Consider the following 16,269-nt stretch of genomic DNA (forward strand, 5'->3'; position numbering starts at 1 on the left):
GGACATGAAGGGACAGCCTAGAAGGACTGAGTTCAAATCCAGATTCTGTCTGTAGCTGTGTTGCCTTGGGCCAAGTCCCTTAACCTTTTATTATCAACTGTTTCCTCAATTTTAAAATAGGAATGAGGAAAATTCCTGCTCACAAGTGCTTGTTAGAATCAAATGAAATACTCCCTGTGAAAAAGCTATGAAAACCATAAAGCACTAAACCATTTCAAGGTATTATTAACTAAGATAACAGAACACTTTATCCTGAGATATCTGGGCAGCTCAGTGGTTGAGCTTCTGCCTTTGGGTCAGGTTGTGATCCCAAGGTCCTAGGATTGAGTCTCAAATCAGGCCCCCTGTGGGAAGCCTGCTCCTCCCTCTGCCTATGTCTCTGTCTTTCTCTCTCTCTCTCTCTCTCTCTCTCATGAATAAATAAATAAAATATTTTTTTAAAAAAGAACACTTTATTCCAACAAGGCAATTACATTGCTGGAGGCAAATGGGAGATGTACACCCACTAACTGGGGGACTGCCATCCAAAAACAATTGCTCAGGTTTGAGCTGAGGCCCAGCATTATGTAGTAAGCAAGGACAGAATGGCTCTTTCCCTGGGGTTTGAAACCAGCTTTAAGAGATAGTTGAAGATCTCTGTGACAGCAGTAAATTTAGTCAAGGAGGGAGACCTTGAGCCCTGGAGGAGGGCCCTCAAAGGAAGAGCTAGAGGAGAAAACGACCAGGAACAAAATACTGCCTTTCATGAGAATTCAGAAACAATAATGAGGTCACTCACCTGCAGTAAGAGCCTGAGTGAGTAAATGAGCCTGGGGAACTCACGCGGGAACATTAAATGCATTCCTTATAAACAGCAACCTAGAGATACCCAGAAAGGGAGAAAGGTGATAAGGTAGAAGGAAAAAGTGCCAGTGATGGGTAATATGGAGGATTACAGAAAGTGCTTACAGCAGTGCTTTATAAGAATATTTTAGCCCATTCTTTCTTTAAAGGAAATCGATGGGGGAAATCCAATGCATAAAACAAAGTAAAATCAAGGTGAGCCAGTTGAGGAAAGGTTTAGAGCCTGAATGCTCAGCCCCATGGTGCCTCCATCCCCTAAAGGCAGCCTCACTGAGGAACATGAGGAAGTCCTTGGGATCTGACAGTAGAATCAGAAGGCTATTGATTTAATAAGGGATGAAGTCTGTGACAAAGACTTCCAGCTTCCATCTGTCTGTCTGTCTGTCTCTCTCTCTCTCCCTTTTAGCACTGAAACCCCTCCTGCCACCTCTCGGTCTCCATCCAGCTAGAGATTTCAGTTCCAGCCTCCCTTGCAGCTAGAAATGATTGTGAGATTCCCCTTTTGCCAGTGGAATGTGAGTGGAAGTGGTGCATGCAGTTTCTGACTCACTTCCTTAGAAAGAAGTTGACTGCTCCCTTTCTGGCTCATTCCTGGCATGGGCATGACAACGGCTAGCATGTGGGAAGCACACAGGAGCTAGTAGAGCAACAAAAATGAAAGGAGCCCGAGCCTCTGGATGAGCTGGTGGAGAAGAGCCCCATCCCTTTCCTGGACCACCCACCTACACCTGGACATGGGAGAAAAAGAAATCTCCATCCTATTCAAGCCTCAGCACTCTGAGTGTCACAGTTACAGATCCCCCATGACCAACCTAAATAAGTATATATGAGAGGAGGAGAAAAAGTGAGCAATAAAACCTTCAATTTGGTGCTTCCTACCCCACCTCCAAGATCTCTGAGCCCATGACTTGGCCCCAACATCAGAATGATGACCTCTTCAAATGAAAAGAAATTCTTCATTGCTTTGAATGGTAACAGATTCTGCTTATGCTTCATTTTTTAGGAAAAGCCATTCAGTAGATGCTCTGTAGGTCCCAACCAGATCTTAGGACTAGATTATGGCAGCACAGAGTTCCTTCCCTCTCCTCACTTTTGCTACGTCTGGGCTTCCGATGTGGAGCTGGGATGTGGCAGTCCTGTACATTCTCCACTTCCCAACACTGCTGCCTCCAGAACACTCCCAGAATGAGCCCACCACTTTCTGGGGGAAAATCTCAGCCTAGTAGCTCATTCTTTAAATCCCAAAGAGATCCATTAGCTCAGGCTGCAAGTGGTATCTCAAACTCAAGAACTTTTACAAGATGTTGAAAAGCAACCGTTGTATAAACCCCTTAAGTCCTAACTCTGTTGCAAGTGCTACTCAGTTTCTATTCTCTTCTATTCTCTCATCTTAGATGATTCAGTTGTTAAATATAGCCAGAATCAGGAGATTTTTGGTCCTCCGTTCCCATCACCTGACAGGCTCACCCTCTCTTGGCTTCAGAGATCCAGAATCTTCATGAAATCACCGTTAAATACTAGATCATTACTGAAAATGATGATGTTGAGGTGTATAAAAGAAACTTAATGCCTTGGAATATAAAACCTATTCTAATCACTACATCTAATTACCAAGAAGAATGACTCACCAAAATATTTAAAATGTCTTAAAATATAATAAAGTGAAAAGAGAGAATGTGAGCAATTGCTTAGTGAGCTGGCAATGGAAAGGAGATCTCAGAGAATACAAATCCCATTTTAGCATCAAAGAAGCCAGGATCTTTCAAAATCGTTGTACGTTCTATTCTTATCCATGTTTAAACTTAAGACCTTCAGAAGTGAAACTTTCAAATTTTTCAACAGGATCTGAAGCTTGCCCTTGCCATATACTACAATGACACTGTAAGCTTTTACATATCTGTAAATTCATGTACAATTCAAGTGTTAGAACTAAATGTATGCCTCAGTGTGTTAGTTTCTTTCAGGCTCTGCTTCAAAACATACATGCCCAGATGAAAGTCCTCAGATGTAAAAATTATCTTCGCAGCAGATTCATATCTCACCCTCAAAGATTCCATTTGCACTGCACCACAACACATAATTCATCCATTCATACACTCACTGTTTTTATGGCAGCACAAGTGACAGGCACAAAAGCAATATTAGCAAAGACTGACCAATCAAGAGCTGGCCTTTTACAAGTGTATTTTTCACACTCAAAAATATTTCCAGAGGGGTACCTGAGGGGCATGGTTGGTTAAGCATCCGACTCCTGGTTTTGGCTCAGGTTATGATCTCAGGCTCGTGAGATCGAGCCCCATGGCAGGCTCTGCGCTCAATGAGGAGTCTACTTAGGATTCTCTCTCTCTCTCCCTCTCCCTCTGCCCTTCCTGCTCATGTTCTCTCTCTCTCTCTCTCTCTCTCTCATTCTCTCTCTCTCTGTCTTATAACTATATAACTATATAAATATATATATATATATATATATATATAGATAGATAGATAGATAGATAGATAGATATAGATATAGATATAGATATCCAGAGGTAGGTGTTTTTATTTCCATTTTACAAATAAGGAAATTATGCTTTGAAATGGTTAAAGAGTTTTTCTGAGGTCAGAATCAAATATCTTTCTGGTTGAAGAGCCTATCTATTCCCCTACTCCATCTCCCTCCAGAGGAGGAGGGAAAGTGGAAAATGAATAATAAAAGCTGTGGTGCCTTAACCTAGTAGCCCTAAGCTCCAAATGAGAAAGACCTTATTAATTTCCCTGTGTTTACAAATGAGGAAGTGTGAATATGGATAAATGAAGTGCCTTCCCCAGATGACACCAGCAGTAAGTAGCAAAAACAGGGTTTGAACCCAAGGCCATCTGGCTCTGCCCCTTACCTCTACATTAAAGCTGCCTCCTTCTACTAAAAGAAGTGAAAATAGACAAATCAAAAATGAGCAATGAAATAGTCACCAATCTCTATAAATTCAGGAGAAGGAGGAGTCAGTCCTGGCCAGCTGAATCAGGGAATGCTTCATATCCCAGGTGCTTTTTGAAATTAGTATCTTAAGATGGGGGCGTAGCCTCACCATCAAAATAACCAGGAGTGAGGAAGGAAATTTATATGCACAGGTTCTTGCATCGACTGACTCAGTCTAACCCGAAAGCCCATGGTTTATATTCACTGTTGGTGTCATACAGTCAGTGGGTTTTGAAATGTACATAATTATATGTATGCACCATGACAGCATCATACAGCATCTTTCAACTGCTCTAAACATCCTCCTGCTCTTCCTGTTAACCCCTGGCAAACACTGATCTTTTTACTGTCTCCATGGTTTTGTCTTTTCCAGAAATGTCAGAGTTGAAATCATACAGTACATAGTTTTTTCAGATTAGGTCTTTTACTTAATAATATGCCTTTTGGGTTCCTCCATGTATTTTCACAGTTTGGTAGCTCATTTCTTTTTAACACCACATACTATTCCATTGTATGGATGTACCACCGTTTATTCGTCCATTCACCTACTGAAGGACATTTTGGTTGCTTCTAAGTTGTGGCAATTATGAACAAAGCTGCTATAAACACCCATATGCAGGTTTTTGTGTGGACATATGTTTTCAACTCATTTGGTTAAATACCAAATTTTGCTAAATCAGATGGTGAGAGTATGTTTAGTTTCCTAAAAATCTGCCAAACTGTCTTTCAAAGTGGCAGTACCATTTTGAATTCCCACCAGCAGTAAATAAGAGTTCCTGTTGCTCTACACCTTCACCAGCATTTGGTGTTGTCAATGCTTTGGGTTTTCACCATTCTGATAGGTGTGTGTCATAGTAACAAAATTGTGTTTTTAAAAAGAGCTTTCCTGTTATTCTCATACAGATGGCTCGAGGTTGAGAAATAGGGACCTTAAAGAAAAAGCGGCCTTTGCCCACCAGCTTACAGTTTCTCATGTGAGGGTTACCAGGGTGGATACTCAGGTGGAACTCACTGGTATAGCCCTCCCAGTTAAAATATGGACATAATTCTAGTAAAAAGCTATTGTTCCAAGCCCTCCCTATGTCACTCCACCACCCAAGTAGCCCCAAACCCACTGCTTAGACCTTCCAGTGTTACTCACATCCTGTACCCAAGGAGCTAAGGCTTGGCCCTGAGAAAACCTCTAGAACTCTGCTCTAGCTATTGCCAGGGTCCTTCCTGACTGATCGAGCCCAGTCTCTTCAAGGTTATTAAATATTTCAAATATCACCCCTGGGATTACCCTATAAGATTACAGACTGTTTCCCAAAGCTTCCTGAACCCTGTAAACACCTGCTAGACTTGTTCATCAGGTGCCATTCTCAGAATCATTGATTCAGTAGATCTGGGTTGGGGCCCAGAATCCCCTTTGTGTGTTTTTTCCTTTTTCTTTTATTTAAATATCCAAGGTGTTAGGTTTTTGTTTTGATTTTTCAATCTCCCAGGGTGATTCTTATCTTTGGGAGAGTTTTGCAATTAAAAAAAAAGAGAGAGTGGGAAGAAATATTTTCACTCAGGCTAGAAAAATTCTTCTAAGTCCCAAAAGCACAGATTCTGATTATAGAGACATTAATGAGAGATATAAAATTCAAATCCTAGTCCTACCTCACCTGCTATGTGACTTTGGGCAATTGATTTAACCCATATGAAGCCTTACTTCTCTGAAGCTACAAGATTAGGTAAGATAAATGTATGTGGCACATAGGAGTTACATAAACAATTACAGCCAATACCATAAGTACCCAGCACACTTGTGGACTGTCTCTCAACTTAAAAAAAAATAAAATTAGCCTTGATTTAGACTCAAGGTTTTACTACCTTTATCAGAACAGCAAAATTGGCCAAGGTTGGCTTAGCAACAGTATGACTCCATCAAGCCAATGTCAAATGTGGCTCCTTTTATCTTATTTATTTGGTGGGCATCCAACTCACATCAGTGTTTGCTTTAAAATATTCATTTAGAAGAAAAAAAAAGCCTTTGACTCCATTTTTAGTTAGAAAACATTTAACTCCAGCACTGTCATTAGTCACTAAAAGTTTCATTTTCCAGCCTTCTTACCTATGCCATTTATTTTTCTTTCTATTTTTACAGCAGCAAATATTCTTGGCCCAGCTTCTTGCTTTGTTCTAAACTAAGGAATAAAAAATAAAAAGGGAAATGCCTCTTTCAAAGAATTTCACCCCTCCTGAAGACAAATGATTCTTGGGAATCCCAGCCCAGCCCATGTCATTAGGGATGAATGCCACCTTGTCATAAGTGGTAGGCTGCAAAGAGTGGGGAAATGGGCAGATAATGAAATTACTGAACACTCAAAGTGTCAGAGACTGACAGACTGGGGCCATCCATCACCAATTATATGAGGCATTAACATGCTGCTTTTCTATCCAGAAACAAAGACAGCAACAAGAATAGTAAATAGTCTGGAGTGGGTCTGTGCAAGAAACCAATAATTTAATGACCTGACAACAAGCAAATACCCTCAAAGTGTGGCCTGCCTCTGCCCTAGAACTTGTTTTACACCCAGCACCTTGAATGATACAAAATGTCAATGTTTCCTAAACACCAATCTTTCCTGCCCTACCTTCTTTGCAGCTACATCTGTGTAACAACTGTACTAAATGCAATGTGCTTCTTTAAATTGGCTCTTCTTACTAAAATTAATTTATTTCAAAAGAAAACTTGGTATTACTATCAAAATGAAAAATCTATATCACCTGCCATAAATGCAGAAGAATCGTGAAAATAATTGCAAAGCAAAGAAAACAAGGCCATTAAAGCCTAGTCAATACTGTCCCCTGCTGTGGGTTCTGAGACTGAAGCCACCTTTTACTGTTAAAATAGGAGATTATCAAGTGTTAGAAAGCTGTTAAAGACATACTATCTTCAAACTGATATTCTTTCCTTGATGTCTGAAAGGGATCAAAAGCAAACTTGAGAATTAAGTATCTCACTGAATGGGCCAATGCTACTCACAGCCATACCCATGAACTAGATGGATTTCCACTTTAGAAAATACTACTAAGAGCTCTGGCTACAGAAGGTATGGCACTGATAGGTTTTTCACAAATACAGAACAAACTATGGAAATCTCAGGCCCTGCTAAATACAAATGTGAGAAAACAACAATGTTCCACCCAGCTAAAAGGTAGGCAACTCATAGAATCCCTCCCCAAGAACATTCCTAGGAAATATCTTAGTTTGTGATCTTTTCTTCCTTTGGATCCAACCGAAAAGGTTTACCCAAAGCCACACCATCACTCAGGATGGTTCTCAGTCCGAAGTAGGGCAAGGAAGCCTGACTGGTGACCTGGCCATTAGGCATATAACTCACATTATGGAGAAAGCTAAAGCTGGTAACTAGAGCCTTGAATCAGGGAACCAGGATCAAAGAAGTGTTATGGTGTCAGGTAAGACTTGGAATTGGTCTCAACTGCGGGAATGAAATTAGCTTGCGCCAAAGTGTAAGCAGCACCAGGGACAGCTCCTGCAGCCCCAAGCATTGCTTACAAAAGAGAAGTAGAACTGGTGTTTTCTGGCTACCACCAAGTCTTTTTATATACATACATACGTATATGTATATGTTTTATTGAATACATTGGACACTTTATATTGGTATCAAGAGGGCAACTACTGGCCCTTAGAGAGCGTTTTTAAAACTGGGGCGGGTGGGTGGGGGGGGAATGATGCAACCAGCACTGGATTTAGTGGGCAGAGGCAGGAATGCTGATCATTTTACACTAGGTTGCACCATGGAAAATCATCTCACACCTTACACAGCTTGAAACAGCCAGCAGACATTCTTATAGGGAAGAAACTATTTGTCATTAACCAAGCCTAAAGCCTAAATTCATTTTACATATAAGCCAAAAGTATTTTGCACAGTATTAATAGGCTTAATTTTCTAAGCACATAACTATTATGTAGGTTATAAGAAGACTGTGTTTTGTTTTATAAAGGATTTTACCAAAAAAAGTATTCACCATTTTTTTAAAAATCATGTAGCAAATGGTGATACTTGTGTGTGTTGCCAATACCACACACCTGTAACAGTCTGCTTTTGTAGTTGCCTCTCTGTGATTCTAGGTATAGGAGCAAGCATCTGATGACTTCATTGTATCTCCAGTGTAGTCATACCCGAGCATTTATCGAAATACATGCTATTTTGTTATAAATTACTCTTCGTTTACTTCTCCTTTATATTAAAGTCAGAGCATTATGTTGATTTTAATTATGTATGTAGGCACGTTACATTATCTCTGAATTTCATTTCAGTACTATAAAGGGAGTGTTTCAAAATATTTGTTATAAAAAGGGGAAAAGGGATCTGATATGCCTGAGAATACTGTTCTCAGTGATCAGCACCATTGTGGTTTGTCTTCTTTGTCTCTATAACCCCCACCATGTCCATGGAGGACCCTCCTTAGGGCAGAGAGAAACAGGCTCCTCATCCTCTCCAAGCCCTATGTGGGTGTTAGGCCATGACATCCAGAGGGATATGGTACTTAACCAAGGAGATCAATTCCAGTGGGATCTCTTCTGAATCCCACAGCAAATCCTTGTCCTGGTAGCAAATTCTATAAGAAGGTATGTAGGTTGGTGTTGTCTATTGAAGTAACTTTCAACTATATGCTACATAATAATCTCAATCTCAATCATTCTCTCTCTCTCTCTCTCCCTCTCCCTCTCTGTGTGTCTGTCTGTCTGTCTGTCTCTCTCTCTCTCACGTACACACACACACACACACACACACACAGGATCTACCTTGATAAAGCTCCTTGATCTTTTGTTTAAATCCTTGTGATAAAGGCTCTTTTGGTCCACTTTCCCTAGATTTCTATAGCTAATTCACCTCAGAGCTCCCAAGCCTCTCCACCCCATACCATGGTATCCATTCTGAGCCTCAAAGCCCCCTTTATCACTGTTTGTCTTTCCCATCACTAGCAACCATTTGGCTCTTCACCACTTTGGCCACATGATAGAAAATGTCCCAACCAGAGGGAAAACAGGGGAATACCCCGTACTCCAGAGAGCGGATGAGCAATACATGTATGACATTCTCCAAACCAATATCCCAAACACAATATTTGACAAAAATATGGGCATAAAGTCTGACAGCAGAACAAAGTATTGGGAATCATGACTGTTCCAGAAAATCAGGGATGAATGATCCAGATGGAGAGATCTTAGAACTCTTCAGAGGTAGCTGCTAAGAACAGCAGCAGTTGCATATTACTTTTCCCTGGTGTAGAAACTGAGGCAAAAGATTCAGTCCTGACCCTCCTACCACTGCCAGCATCTTCTCTAGCTTTGCTATTCCTGCCCTGCCTCACTCTATCCCTTAAATTCTGGCCACTGCAAGAGTTCCACTGACAGTTCCCCTCTCTCTCTCCAGATTCCACTCCTGGAAAATTTAATTCATTCTGACAGTTGCCTTACCATATAAGTGCCAATGCAGCCAAACCTTCCCTCTCCCATTCAGACCTCCTTCCTGCTCTTTAGTTCTCTTCATACAACCACCTTCTGGAAAAATCCAACCTTTTTAACTACCAGTACTTCAACCACAATATGTCAAAATTGTACACATCCTCCTTGCCACCCCCTCCCAGTAAATAAAATCTTTGTTCCTATCTATATTCCTGTCTCAACTAACAGTCATCACTGTCTTCCCAGCACCCATAACAGAAACCTGACAGCCATATTACTGAGTTAACTGTCCCTCAAACTCAGGGCTAAGTCCTAAGAACTCAGTCTTTGCAATGGTAACATGTTACTCTATCCTCCGTTCCCATGACATCAGTCCAGATTTTTATCACTTTTCACCTGGAATATGTAATACCATGGGCTTGCACTGATGGCTCTTCCTCCTCAGAGCCTCCCACCCATCCCCCAATCTCCTAGCATCATGATCCTATTAAAGTGTCTAGTCAAATCTCACACTTAGCTCCCACCAAGCTTTCAACAGTCACCCGTGGTGCAGAATCCAAGTTCCTCAACACAGCCCTCCATGACTGTTTCCTTTCAATAAGGAAGGACTAGAAGCATTTGAATCAGTCAGACCTGAGGTTGAATTATAGGTTCACAGACTTCTGGCTGCATGACCTTGGATAAGAACAAGAGTGCCAACTCATTATTTTAATTGTCCTAATTGTAGAGTCTGTTTGTTATATATAAAGTTAAACTTTCTATTCAGCCACTTTAGGTAAAAAAAAAAAAATACATCCATAGGAGATGTATCCGACGTTCAAAATAACTCACTTCTAAAATGATAAAAATCTCTTCTTTTATCATTAATGGGGATAATAATGATGCTTATCCCAGGTTTGTTGTGAAGATTTAAAGGAGAAAAAATATATACATATTAGATATATATATATACATTTATGTATAATTATACATACATTTTGCATATATATACATATATAATTATATACACACTGCATACACACATACATGTCTACATATAATTATATGTACATATTACATATGTATACACATTTATTTATAATTACATATACAAACTGTGTATATACACATATGCATATACATATGCATTGCTAGATACATACACATATACACATTTATGTATATGTTTATATGTATACATATATATATACATTTTGTTGTGTGTACGTATATACGTATATGTATATGTATATATATTCCAGCACAAATTCCAAGGCTCCTTTCTTCCTTTGCCTAACCATGATACTTTGATGTGGTACAACTCCTTATTAAGAGGTAAATTTAGGAAATCAATGACCCCAAAATCACCCAAAAATCTCAAAATAGACAGTTGTTGTTAAAGACCAAGGAACCCACAGTCCATCTGAGGGTAGAACAAAAATCCAAAGGATAGGGATGCCTGGGTGGCTTAGCAGTTTAGCGCCTGCCTTCAGCCCAGGGCATGACCCTAGAGTCCTGGGATCAAGTCCCACATCAGGCTCCCTGCGTGGAGCCTGCTTCTCCCTCTGCCTATGTCTCTGCTTCTCTCTCTCTCTCTCTTATGAATAAATAAATAAAATCCTTTTAAAAAACCCAAAGGACAACACACAAGCTACAAAAATTTGGGAATTTTGAAAGGCAGGCCATGTCAGTCCCAGACATTAGAAGTTTCATGAAGGAGGCTGCTTCTAAACTTCTTTTGAAGGAAATAATAACTGCAAAGAACTGTAGCCACCCTGATACCAAGAACTCTTAGAAGTTCACCTGCTAAAGCAGGAAATGTTACAAAGATCACAAGGACAAACATTCACTGCATTTCTTCTCACGGCTGTGAACAACCCAAAGGGAATAAAACACTCACTGCCTTCGAGAACCAAAATGGTCTTATAAAGCTGTTAACATGTTTAACTAGTGAAGCAAAGCAGAATGGGCTGCAGTGGAAAAGAGAAACCAACCACATGCCACAGGAGGATGAGACTCTAAGTGGCATCAAGGGCACCCCTGATAAACAGGCAGGTAGCAGCTGCAGGGTGAGTGTGGAAGTGCCAGTATGCGTCCTCCATCTTCTTGCCCACATACCTCCAACAGGATAGGCCTCTGATGTTTTATGATAACTCTGACTTTCTTGGACCCTGTTTTTCTTAATTCAGACCAGAACTAGCCCCAAAACATGAGTTTCTCTTTGCAGGTAATGTAGACACTGGTCCAGGCTTCTCTCTGTGCTTATGCCTCTACTCCTTCCCCTCCCTTCTTTCTAATTTCATTCCAAAGCAGAAACATGACAACTCTGCAGAAGATTACAACCTCTGGTTTTGTTATGGAAAGAGGTATAGAAAATATGAATATCTGCTCTGACCACAGCCACCTAAAGATTATCAATTTGGAGAGCTCCAATTTTCCCAGAGTTGCAGAGAACACTAGATGATCCATTATGCATCATCATAAGAGCGTCTCTGCTTATGAATGATGAGAAGGGCTCAGGGATACCCTAGCATGGGATCCTGGGTGTCTGTAGCTTCCCCAGCTCCCAACCATACCAGAGCAGCATGAACACCCTTCCAAATCTTCCTATGTCACCAAAGTACAGTGACCAAAATGCAAAATCTTAGACTCCAGGTTGTTCCAAGTTGAGAGCCAAAGGGCTGGCTTTAGAGTCCATCCTTGAGGAGCCTGGATTTCAGAAGTGCCTTATTCTAGTCAAATCCAAATTTTAAAAATGTTCAAAAATGGCCACTCCACATACCATTGATCACCACTGGGCTACCACTGGGCTAGGTATCTCTCCTGGGTGGTTTTAGACCCTTAAATTCCACTGAGCCTCTTTTAAGTCATCGTAAATGGAGACAACATCTTAGCTGGCATACAGGCAGGGGACTAGATCAGATGACTTCTGGAGTTACTGTCCAGCTCCGATTTGCCTGCATAGCAACAAGGAAAAGAGAAGGCTGTTTTCCAACTTCAACAAGGGACTGGTTTTTTGCCAAGTTTGGATAGATAGATGTTTGTTTGTAGGGCTCTAAGTCCATATTGCCTCTAGGACTCAACAAACACCTGCAAAATGTCCAGTTAAACAGGAAGGTATCAGTTTCATTGAGCCCAGGGTCTGCCTACAGCCCTACAGTCCATTACAGCACCTCCTAATTTCAGGGAGTCCTGTCTGCACCTTTCTCAGACACACCCACTCTTCCACTGGCCTTGCTGTGAATAGCTCATGTGTATTCTTTCTTTAGATCTCAGTGTGTCCTGGGAGTTTTATTCCCAGCTGTGGTGGGGGGGGGGGGCTGGGGCTCCCCATCCTACCTTTCATCTATCACACAACTGGCCAGGGGAACAACGCTTTCTGTAGACTACAAAACAGATCAAGAACAGAATTGCCTGAGTCTCCATCTTTAGGCAAACCAGAAGTGCCATCTTACGAAGATCAAGTAGCTGCGGACTTCAATTTCCTCCTTAAAACAGGGAAGAGAAGGTTGAATTGGGTTCATTCAGAGCTCACACATGCATTATGCAAAGAACCATATTGATTCTGCTAAAGGTAAATGCCATTAGTGCTAAGGCCACATTTTGCTCGTCTAAGTATTCCTTTCTAGCACTGGGAGGAGTATATAGTAAGCAATCAGTAAAAGAGCTGCTAAACTGTCAACCACCCAGTTATAATCTCTGCCTTCAGAGTACTTAATATATCTGTAGGAAAAAAAAGGGACCCAAATAACCATCACAGAGGGTAGATAGTGAGTACTAAGAGACAGATGAGCAATGAAACAGAGTTAAGTCCTAAGAGGGAATATTGTTTTCACTGGGCATATCAGGGAAAGCTTCAGGGAGGAGGTGGCACATGGGCCCCTAACTGGGTAAACTATTAGACTCAGGAAAAAAGGAAAAAAGCTTCCCAACAGTAAAATCAAGGGGATCTTTCAGTGTCAATCAGTCCACCTGGGGATCTCAACTCAAGACCCGAGATTTTTCTCTCCCACTGTCTTAAAAAGAATCTCTCTCCTTTTTTTTTCCTTTTCTCTGGACTTCTTTCCAATACAACTTATTTTTTGTTCCCCCTTCACCTACTTCCCCAGCCACTGCAAACTCCTACCGGGAAGTGGTTTGTTAATGTTCTTCCTTTCTTTTTGTCAGCCCTAAGTTAATGGGCTTCTGGCTAAATACTTGAATTTATGCACCCTACATTGTCTTTTCAGCACCATTTTCAGTAATTTATAGGAACTGCTGTCTGCTGCATTGTGTTATTTAAGACTGTGGATGGTTTTCGAATATAGTCTGCACAGTGGTGCTTCTGTGGAGGACAGAAGCAGTGTTATATGGAACCTGGATGGGCTCTCGCTCTCCCGTTCTGGGGATGAAATTCGTGTATGGGTGAGTTACTGAGGAGAGTTATGGCAGCATTGGCACAGAATCCCCTGAGTCATGCCAACCCATTAAGAAGAGACAGGATGAGGGAGAAAGTCCTGAATTATCCGAGAAAGTTAGGCATTGGGATCGCCAAGACCCCTACTAGCCAGAGAAAGCCAGAGAGAGGAAACATCGCTCCAAAAGTCACACAACCATATATTCTTTTTATGGGGATGGCAGCAGAGGGCTCAGAGCAAGACTGACTAAGTGTTCACCTCCACATACAGCTACACTTTCAAAGAGCAACCATTTTCTTCTTTATGCTTATCAAGTTCTTGTTCTGAATTCACACTGTGCTAAGAATGATTCCACTCATTTATTTAATTTTCTCAGCAAATCTGTTGTAGTTTCTACATTTCCTGGCAGAGAGATATGCCCTGGGAAGAGAGCCTCCCAGATGCAACACTACATCCCAATAACACCCTGTATAACCCAGGTTTTCTAAGAAAAGCCCAAGGCAAGAAGTGTTAGCTTCTACTCTGAGTGAAATGAAGAAGTCCTCACCCTCCAGGAATCTGATATCCAAGAGGAAAAAAAAAAGAGGAGATTCATTTTTCAATAACTTGAGGCAGAATGCATGAAGATGTAAAGAGCTGGGCTACCTCCTAGCTACCTAGCCAACTTTCCCCCACAGACTCTCAATGTCAATGCCCAGGGAGGATACTTTCTGACTACCAAACATGCAGGCCTGGGCATTACTAAAGGAGGAAGATGGGAAATGACAGAAACGTTCAGGAAAGGAATTGTAGAACTCCCCAGATCTTGGACAAGGTGTGACCTACAGATTATTTTCAAGCTCTATTTAATTTTTTTTCTAAGTGGGGCATGCCAGTCTGGTTGCCAAAGGCCTCACCACCTTTACTGCCTCCCTCGCTTGGCCATTTCAAACACCTATGTTACCTTTTTGACACCTGAGATTCACAGGAAATTCTGAGAGCCCTGAGAAACAGACTGTCCATGCCAACCCTGCTGAAGATTAACAGGACATTGGCAGAAAAGGCAGGGAGCCTGGGTGGTGGAAACAATGATGTCATTAGGAGGGAAGTTTGAGTTTCTAATAGATGGCACATAACAAATCGGTGTGGTATAAATGCAATTTATGTGGACCATAATGTACTCAATTCATCCTCATAAATGAAGGTAAAATCGTACCTCACCTGACAGGTTCTAGTTCTTACTTATCATTAGCAGTGATAAATCCCATACAATAATGGGAGTTCCTGGAGACAACTTTTCATTTCTGGGTAGCTTCGGTTAGTCACATTCAAACCACAATTTGCTCATCCTTCCAAAAGCAAACCTTGCTAGGCATTATTAGATTTCAAATTCATTTTTTAGCCTTAAGTGATTTTTGAGAAAGTAAGACAAGCACATAGAAAAAAAAAATCAGAAGCACAAAAGGTCTTATATAAAAAAAAACCTTTCCCACCTCCCCTGTCCCTCAATCAAATCCTTCCCTAGTAGCAAATATTACAGATTTCTTGTGAGTCTTCCCAGAGATCACCCTTCTAGACACTAAGTACATAGTCATAGATCACTCATACTTTTAAACAACTAGAAGCACACTACATATATTGCACTACACTTTGTTTTTCTCATTTCACACTATACCATGAAGATCGGTCTTCATCAGTGGAAACAAATCTTCCCCACTCCTTTTAACAGCTGCATAGTATTCTATTTTGTGGATGGACCATAATTAACTTAACCAGTTCCCAGCTGATGGATATTACGGTGATTGTTCCAGGCTTCTGTTCCCACAATGCGGCAATAAGTGGTCCTCTGGCTCCATTTTCATTTTCTTTCCATTCAGCCACTGTCTGATTCAATTTCCCCACCTTCTTCACCTAGATTCAGGAGTCTATCCTGAGATAGAACAGATATCTCTGCAGAGCGGTGGTTCTCATCAAAATGAAATAAAATAAAATCCTCCCTCCATAGGCCCTTCTGGAGGGTGCTGCTATGAGCAGAGTCTGTAAGAATAATAAATCTCTCTTGACAAGGAGCTGGGAGGAGGCTGCCCAAGCCACAGCAATGGGCTTCTCAGTTTGAGATGTCGACAGGCTATATTGAAAGCAGAGAACGAAGCCATATAAATCTGTAATTGCAACCCCATTCTCACAACAGAGAGCTGCCTGCTTGTAGTTGGTTCTTATTACCTGCTTACAACTGTAATTTCTGTGTGGTCTTTTTCCTTTCCTACACTGCAGTTTTCTGAGGATTCAGAGCTGGAGAGTGGTGCTGGCATTTCTAAAAGGAGAATGGAAAGGTACCAATTATGGAAAAGTGATTTTTTTCTTTTGAATCCAACTGCTATGAACTTCATTGTCCCTCTTCAGGTGAGAACATCACAACCCGGTGCAAGCAGAAATTGTTCTGGGAAAAAAGAAATCCCACCTGCCCATCCTGCCCATGAGCATCAGCTGGTTAGGCTGGGTCACAGTTGAATTCAAAGTACTCACCAACTCAAACAAACACAGACCAGCTTGTCCTCTTCCTAGGCTGCTCAAAGTATATGTGCTAGCCAGAAATGAGGAATCTAGTTGTTTTATTGGATTCATTACAATTCATTATGGAGCCCAAACAATGC

General features: G+C 41.1%; 1 protein-coding gene across 2 annotated transcripts in view; it reads right to left on the reverse strand.

Moving 5' to 3' along the window:
* Positions 1-16,269, reverse strand: part of SORCS3 (sortilin related VPS10 domain containing receptor 3) — a 586,644-nt gene that overhangs the window by 447,889 nt on the left and 122,486 nt on the right. Inside the window, exon 1 of one of the 2 annotated variants that reach the window (XM_077877721.1) lies at positions 779-860. The exons of the other annotated variant lie outside the window; for it this stretch is intronic. Coding sequence (XP_077733847.1) covers positions 779-841 — 63 coding nt within the window. The 5' untranslated portion in view covers positions 842-860. Of the gene's footprint in view, positions 1-778; positions 861-16,269 lie in introns of those variants that run through there. 2 annotated transcript variants of the gene reach the window in all.

The sequence above is a fragment of the Canis aureus genome, chromosome 29, assembly GCF_053574225.1.
Source record: "Canis aureus isolate CA01 chromosome 29, VMU_Caureus_v.1.0, whole genome shotgun sequence".
NCBI lineage: Eukaryota > Metazoa > Chordata > Mammalia > Carnivora > Canidae > Canis > Canis aureus.